The 9199-nt window shown below is 32.2% G+C and overlaps 1 protein-coding gene across 1 annotated transcript in view; it reads left to right on the forward strand.

Moving 5' to 3' along the window:
- Positions 1–6886, forward strand: part of LOC122504474 (zinc finger protein 608) — a 30061-nt gene extending 23175 nt beyond the window's left edge. The window contains exons 5-6 of the mRNA XM_043615599.1: positions 13–1820; positions 2121–6886. Coding sequence (XP_043471534.1) covers positions 13–1820; positions 2121–2598 — 2286 coding nt within the window. The 3' untranslated portion in view covers positions 2599–6886. The remainder of the gene's footprint in view (positions 1–12; positions 1821–2120) is intronic.
- The last annotated feature ends 2313 nt before the right edge of the window (positions 6887–9199 follow it).

Raw genomic sequence — 9199 nt, forward strand, 5'->3', positions numbered from 1 at the left:
TTTTAATTCTAGGTACAAACATTGCCTGTGCAATTATCAAATCCATCAAGTCCAAATCCTCGAACGAGTCAATCTCCAAGGCCAGTACAAACAAGTTCTCTCTCTAGCCCAGGAATATCCCTCAATATCCCTCAACCTCAACAAACAACGACGACAACAACAACTACGGTGATGACGACAACAACAGCAGCAGCAACAACAACAACAACATCATCAACAACAACAGCAGCAGCAGCAGCAGCAGTAACAACAACGACAACAACTCAGTTACAACACACTATTCAAAGTACTATTGTCCCATCTCAACAATGTCTTTCTAATGCACTACCTCATCAAACAACAACGACTCAGCAATCACACCCATCAGTTCATCAATCTGTTTCTCACACCGTTGTTCCACTTGCACCCAACAATCAACTTTTCACCTCTCAATCACCTCACACACAACAACAAAATCAACAAACAAATCTACTTACAACTACAAATCCTGGCCTCCAAAATCTCTCGTCCAATCAGACTAATTTGCAAACGACGGGAGCTACGCATCTTTCATCTTATTCCAATGTGGGCTTACATGCGAAAATACCCCAGTTTAAAGTTAAACCTACTGCCGCCTTAATGCCTGAACAGGATAAAAGTAAAACTTTAACCAAACCACAAGGTTACAAGAAGAAATCTCGTAAATCTCCCGGCCCACATTCCTTGGACACAACATTGCAGCAGCAGCATCAGCCGCCGATTGACTCTGGACGAGAGGACGTTCAGTCTCCAGCATATTCCGACATCTCTGACGATGCAGCACCCGAACCTGAGAATATTGACAAAAGCTTGAAAGCAGCCGTAGTACTACAAGAAAAAGACACAAAGACTTGTCCACTGCCGACTCAGTTTAATATGTATCCTTATTATGGTCAGTCACAATATCTCAGTGTACAGCAACAACAACAAGAGAAAATTGATCAAAACAAATCAAGTGATCTCACATCTAAACAACAACAACAACAACAACAACAACAACAAGAGGTGGTAAAGCCACTCAATATACCACAGATGCCTTCAATTAATAGCTTGCAGAGTATAGAAAAGGAAAAGTGTAATAAGGATATAACACAGGCTCAGCAGTCACACTATTATGCAAGTTATGGAGCGTATATGCCTCCGGGTTATCCTTATCAGCAGCCACTTGTTCAGCCATCCCAACAGCAGCAGCAACAGCAGCAGCAACAACAACAACAACAACAACATCAAGAATCAGAGATGCATGATCAAAAAATTTGTAAAATTAAACAAGAACCCCAACAAACAAATTTGAAGGATAAGCAACATGAAAATCATCAAATACTTAAAGAGAGTATTGAGATGAAGAGTCAAATGACTCCTTACCATGTTTATCACGGGACACAGAGAGCACCACCTACAAGTTCTGCACAAGATGACAGAAGATATTATTTATATCCCGGGGATCAGAGGAGAAAAACAGAAGACTGTCCTGGAAAACAGAATCAATCGAAAGCAGCCCCAATTCCTAGTCCTAAACATCAAACATCAAAGCAAGATAAACAACAACAACAACAACAACAGGAGATGGTGAAGAATGAGGATATTAAGATTAAACAAGAAGGCGTTAAACCGACTATGGAAACGCAGGGTCCACCACCTCCGCCCACTTCGCAGTACGCTTATATTCATCCGGGTTACATGCCACCTCAGCATTATGGTGCGTTGAGTTTTGATCCAGGACATCCAGTTTATCGAGGACTGAGTCCAATGCTAGTTCCCGGTCCATACACTGGCAATCCATATCTTCACCAATTGCCAAGGTAAATCAATTTATTTTTATCTCTCGATTCAAGTTTTTCTTTCTTCATAAACAAACACAAATTGAAACTTGTTTCTTGTTGTTGTTGTTGTAAATAAAAGTGCCAAATTAAAAATTAGTAATCAATAAGAAACCTTAATTTTCAAACACTATATATAATTACTCATTTAAAACCTTTTAATTATTTCAAAAATAAATAAATCAACATTATATTATTTCAAAAAACAGTATTTGGTCCATTGTTATAAAAAAACAATTTATGTAATCGCTGAATTAGGAGGGTTAATCTTGATTGCCATAGGTATCATGGCGCCGCAGAAGACTTGAGTAGACCACCAACAGGAAAGGCACTCGATCTTTTGCAGCATCACGCGAACCAGTATTACTCAGCCCACAAAATTCATGAACTTCAAGAACGAGCCTTAAAGTCACCGACTCCTAAAGGGGTCAGTTCTTCAGCAAGTCCCTCGTCGTCGTCGGTTGTCGGTCAAAACCCAACAAGACCCCCTAGTGGTCCACCAGTTGGAACACCTCAGAGTCAACAATCCAAACAACCACCACCACAACAGCAACAACAACAACAGCCACCTGGCCAGCAACCATCTGGTCCAATAGTAGAAGTGCCTGGAGTTAATCTTGGCAAAGATAGTAGAACATCTTCTTCACCTCCGCCACCACCTCCTAGATTAGTTCACCATACGCACCTTGACATTGGATACTCGATTTTGAACGGTCAATATCCCGCGCCCTATGGTGGCAAGCCACTCGTCAGGCCCTGACAGTAAGGCTCCGTACCATGCGCTTCAGCGTGACACAAGTGACAACACAAGTGAAAAGTGACAAGATTCTGACATTGAGAATCGCTAAAATGTACGCGCACTACTGGCTGACTTGCACGACACAACGTGATAAAAGTGATGTTGCCCTCGTCCGAAATTTTCACTTTCTTTTTTTTTTTTTTTTTTTTTTTTTTCATTTTATACGGCTTTTTAAAGCAAGCAAGCAATTTGTTTTTAGAGATGTATCTCTAGATTTTTTTTCCTTTTTTTTTTGACGAATATCTGCACAATCTTTTTGATTAATTGGGCTGAGAAAGAAAACACATTTTTATTTTAGCAAATATACCATGTTTTTATTTTATTTCACATGGTCGAGGTCCGTAAAAAAGGACAGAAGAAAAAAAGTGTCGCTATATCGTTTTGAAAATGAGATGAAATCAGTAATTGTACAAAAAGTATGCAAAATTGTCTAATTGGTTTAATGACAGTCTTGTAAAATATTATTTACTTACAGTTTATAGAACGGTTGTTGTTTTTCTTTAGAGAAGAGTAAATTGAAAAATTATTTTTATAAAGATTTAGTGCTGTCAACAGCTGATTAATATCGTTTCTAAGAAATTAAATGTTATCTCAGCTTTTTATATTTTTGATGACTTAATTTAACCAATAATAGATTTTATTTTCACTTGATTATAATTTAGCAACAATATGAAGCAATTTAAAAAAATTTTTAAATATTTTCAAGCTCAAAAAAATAATGACAAAACATTTTAAGCATATTCAAGTCGTGTTGTAGGCTAGTTGAGACTGTGATAATTTTTTGTCGTGCTTCAGATATGCGAAAGCATTTTATTAAAATTTCTTTTCTTTCGCGATGGATTTTTTTGTTTTCTTTCAAACTAGACTACAGTCTTCCATCACACAATGTTGCACCAATCCTTAATGGGGAAAATATATTTGTATAAATCGTGATTTTGGGAAGCAGCGAAAAGCAAATAACTAACCTAAAAGTCATTAGTTAATTTGTAGTAACAAATTGGACTGGTATGCATTATACTCTATATGAAATGAGTATACTTTACTTTTATTTTATATTGCGTATTCTTTGCTTTCGTTGTTGCGAGAGCTGCGACCAGAAAAATTCAGAGCTATAAGGGATCTGTAAACGATCACTGCCAGATTAAACGCGCAAAACTGGAAATACTTAAATTTTAGAAAAACGACTTGAATAAATTAATTACTTTTCATTTTAATTTTATAGGACGAGGGCTGCTACCATTATGTTCTATACAATGCCACGGGATTTAATTCACAAAAGTAGCATGATATGCCAGTTGAAAGATTTCTTATTACGCGAATAGTTGCATTATATAATTTTTTTAACTGTAGATACTTGAAAAAAACATTTCTCTGACAAACATTTGACGACTGGTCATGTTTCTACTTTTGAACACCGTGTAAAAGATATAATAAATAGAGTCTCAGACTCTAGCTTAGATTGTACATACTGTAGAATATAAATGTATTATATATACATAAATACATAGAAATAAATAATTCTATATACATATATTTATAAGGGATAGTACGCGATGCCTCGTGTCTTTTTTAAAACGAGGATTCAGCGTAACTTGCATTTGATCGAAATGTCAATCTAAGATTGACTGGTGAAAAAGGGATGAGAAATTAGATACAAATGTAACATGCTTAAGGGCAAGTTTCGCTAGACTGAAACTCACGGCGGATATTTTATGGACATTTTTTTTTGTCCTTATGGAATCGCACTCACACAAAAGAATAAATAAGGGTCATTCTTTCCTGAAATGCGAGAGCTGATTCCTCTTACTATAATTTTCGCGCGTGAGTTAACAAAGAGTGAAATTTTTAATAATTGCGCGTTTGTGTTTTTGTATATATACAAATTATACACACACACACACAAAAAAATATATATATACAAAACTATATATATATATACATACATACAAAATATATATACATACATATATATATATATATTTTTTTTTGTTTGCATGCGTGACTAAAGAAAAGCGAAATTAATGTATTTTATTGTAAAGAAAAAAAACTGCGAACTTGGATTTTTGTAGAAAATTACGTAACTTGCTAAACTATCTTTTAGGTCATTTAGTTCTTAATGAAAAAAAATACGATTCTAAATAATAAACAAACAGGCAGAATGAAAGATGAGTGAATGAATGATTGAAAATGTGCAAACTAATCTCAGACTGAGATTGAATGGGGTAAAGAAAAAAAAACTAATTACGTATAAATATAGTTCGGTATCATTATTATTTTACTAATAACGACATTGCGAGATGATAACGTGTATGAGCGAATAATAGGTATTGTATATCCTGTTTTCAAGCGTAAATGAGAATAGTAAAACGGAACCTTGTTGGGTTGCATAGTGATGCATATGCCAAATCAAAAAAAAAATAAATAAAAAAAAGTACATAATTTCAAGTCGCGTTTTCTGAGTTTTCTATACGCGTGGGTAGAATACGTACTAATTGAGCGGCGGAGAAAGGGAAATAAAGGAAAAACTCAATACCTGTTTATTCAATTTCTATATAGAATGATTATTAGTTTATCTACAATGAATAAGCTTTAATAATACTAATACATTATTATTATTATTATTATTATTATTATTTTTATTATTATTATTATTAATTATATATTATTATTATTATTATTATTATTATTATTATTATTATTATTATTATTATTACTATTAATTATTATTATTATTATTATTATTATTATTATTATTGTTAAATAATTATTATGCAGGATAACTTTTTATGTTGTATCAATCCTATACAAGAGAGTAAAGTATCAGTTATCCAATTATAATGTATATATTGATTATAATTTTCATCGTCGAATGTATTATAGACAACAACAAAGAAGACCTTGATTTAAAGAAATTTCTAATTCGATTAACAGAAAATTGTTTTAATAAATAGATTTAACTATTATTAGAATAAGGGTAAGCGTGATGCAATAGTATAAAATTTCGATAATCTTTCTTTCAAAATATGATTTTCCTATTCGCTGCATCAAATTTCAATCATAATCTAATTAATTATTTGCAAAACTTTTAACCTATTTATCAAAATAATTAAAAATTCAATATTAATCAGACCTTTTTATTCATTCTAATCTCTAAAATTATACTTTTCCCTTTTAACTAAATAAAGTAATCATTTATTTAAACATTTTTTTTTGCATCATGCTTTACCAGTCAATATTGTAACAAAAAAAAAAAATATTTGGAAACAATTTCTCTACTTTTAATTTAACATTTCGTTTAAAATGCAAACACACAGATTGTTTCGAAATTTTTCTCTTTCTCCGCTCTAAAATTATTGTGTGGAATAGATTTTAAGAGAATGGCAAAATTTAAAAATTTCTAAAATTTGCATCTGATTTCCAAAACACATGAGACACCGAAATCATTGAAGAATAGGCTAATACATGTAATTATCAAGTTTTTATAGAGTCCAAAATGAGAATTTTCTGAACGTCGATGCAATCATTTCACCACGTTGTCTGCCATTGTTCTAAGCCATGTGTTAACAAAAACACTTGACTAATATATATATTTATTATTTTATGAGGTCTTTTACGGAAAATGTATTTTAAAAAATTTTGTTTCATGCTATTTAAACGCGCAACCTTGACAAAAAGTTAATATAAAGCAAATATTTCTAAAAAAAATGGATATTTCAAAATAATTGTCATTAGAAAAATAATTCCTTTATATTTTTATGAAAATTTTTCTTTTTTTTCCTCTGTGTACGGTTACAAACAATTTCAAATATAATTCTTGTAATTATATTTATGTTAACTTGATGCCAAAGAGAATCACATTGAAACATATGAATAGAAACATAAAAGACCTTGTAAAAATATTGTATTAAAAAGAAGAAGAAGAAGAAGAAGAAGAAGAGAATTTTATAGGAAAAAAGTCTCATCATTTTTTCTAAACATTTTTCAACAATTACATAAATAATGTTATTTCTAAGAAAATCAAACGCATATTTCCAATTAATTGTTAAAATCAAATGCAATCTAATTCTTAAATTTCGCCAATCTCTTTTTATTTGCTCCAAAACAAACTCAAAAGAACACCCACACAATGCACATGTATTTGCGTAAAATTCAATTAATTAAATACCCAAGTTCATGTGCAAATATAAATTAATTCATTGTGCACTATGCTCCGACTTGTTCAGACGAATAATAAATAAATTGAAAAATCTTTGGCTTTTCATATACTTTTTTTTTAACTTGATCAATATCTGTAGGTTGTGCTGGTAATAAAATATACATATCAGGTATGTACACATCCGAGAATAGTTATTTGGGCTAATAATCCACCGATCCAGAAATGAATTGCTGCAATACATTCTCAACTGATTTCATTTCTCTCAAATACAGTTGAAAAAAACATTTGAAAAAAGAGAGAATGTTTTTTCAATAATTATTATTTATTCAATATTCAGCTAGTCCAACTCAATTACTATAGTTGTTTATATAGACCAACAAAAAATGTTTTTCCTTAATATTGGAGAATAACAATTATTTCTTTTCAATTATTATCTCTGCTCATTTGACTGATGGATTTTAGTGTTTCGATTGAAAATTAACAAGATAAATTATTCTCCTACATACCTACATAACTTTAAATACTTGTAATATATATTGTCCCAGGGATGAACATGGACACGGGATATCCTTATTTTCCAGGACCATCCACGCAGTACATCAATAGAATATTCTGAATATCCGAATGCTATCGTCTCCTAATAATTATATGATCAACATTTTCAATTTTTATCATTTACAGTGACAATTCTCACAGCATATTCAGAATATCCTATAAGAAATTTGAATATTCCTGGAATGTCCATATGAACAACCTATACTGAAATCTTGGGGCTATCCCAATTTTTGGGTAGACATAATCTCGAAATATTCATTGCTGTTAGAAATGGAACTTTTACTCTTAGACATTAATTCTGCAAAGCAATAAACGCCGGTTTATCCATTTTTTCAAAGTAGAAATTCCCAACTGAAAAAGTACGTCTGGATTTTCCACATGGAAATTTACGCAGAAATCCATGCGGAGATTTGAAATAATTCACATGAAAATTTTCTATTTTTTCAATTTTTAAATATTTTCAGAAATAAACATCAAAAATTCGAATTCTGTGAAACCCCAAAGGGGTCTCACTCACTACTTTCTGCATTTTTAAAGAGGTTTTCATTCATATTTTGTGTTTATTAAAAATATAAAAAAATCCATGCGAAAATCCACATGGCAATCCATGCGAATTTCATGTGGATAGTTTCAAATCTCCATATGGATTTCTACCTGAAAAGTCCATGGGTAAATCCAAACGATTTTTTTCAGCTGGGGTATATAAAGTCAAACTTGATTTAAAAATCATTCGTTTTGACTATATGTAATGTTGACTTGGAAAAAAAGCTAGGCCTCAGCAGACTGCGATAACACAATTTGCATAGCATAAGGAAAAAGTAATGAGAGTAGAAAAATCCCTTTTCTCTATTCCAAGGGAATTATGTTTGATGATTTACAATTTGATTTTCTAAAATAAATTTTTCAATTAATAATAATAATTGTGCTTAATATAGCAGCGCGCAGTAATAGGAACTATTATAAGAAAAAGAATCAAAATTAGATTAATGGACACATATCTTTAAAGCAATTCGTTTCTGGACTATACATATGCTTCAAAATTATAGTTGATTATTAGTAATTAATACTTTTTTTAAAAGTTGTAAATTTTATGGTTTACAATAAATAACAAATTTCCTTATCTGTAAAGCATTGACAACAGTTTGTTCCACAATATTTTACAGCAAAAAAGTAATTAATTTTAATATTTTAAACTACATTTTTCTCCTTTTTCTTAGTTGCTTCAAATAATCTGTTTAATTCTAGATTTAAAAGTTAATTTTCAAAAATACTCGTATTTTGACAAAAATGTAATAAGAAGGTGAGTCTACAATGAGATATAACTTTTGATTATGTTGAACATAATACAGGTGCGATCACATGTGTGTAGAATACATCAACCGAAAGCAGAAAATCATGAGAGTGAAAAGAACAACAATATCTACCTATCTCTCTTTTGCACCCATGAAGTCCCATGACAGCGTTTTGCGTTGCGTCGTAATGGGAGAGAAAAAGACGCAAATATACGTTTGCTGCATTCTCTCTCATTACAACGCAACGCAAAACGCTGCCATGGGACTGCGGCCTTAGGCTGAAGTCCCATGGCAGCGTTTTGCGTTGCGTTTTGTAACTAGCCCATGAGTGCAAATATAGCAAACATTAATCTCCATCTCTCTCACACTCATTGCCTAGTTACAAAACGCAACGCAAAACGCTGCCATGGGACTCCACCCTTATGTGTTAGTTACCATGACAACCTGCAGGCAGGCAGGCAGGCAGGCAGTAGAGCTGTGCGAGCGCCTTTATACAGAAATTTTTCCCTAGTGTACGATATCAAGTCAACAACAGTCCATCCCTGTGTATTGGCCAATG

This window comes from Leptopilina heterotoma, unplaced genomic scaffold, assembly GCF_015476425.1.
Source record: "Leptopilina heterotoma isolate Lh14 unplaced genomic scaffold, ASM1547642v1 Lhet_299, whole genome shotgun sequence".
NCBI lineage: Eukaryota > Metazoa > Arthropoda > Insecta > Hymenoptera > Figitidae > Leptopilina > Leptopilina heterotoma.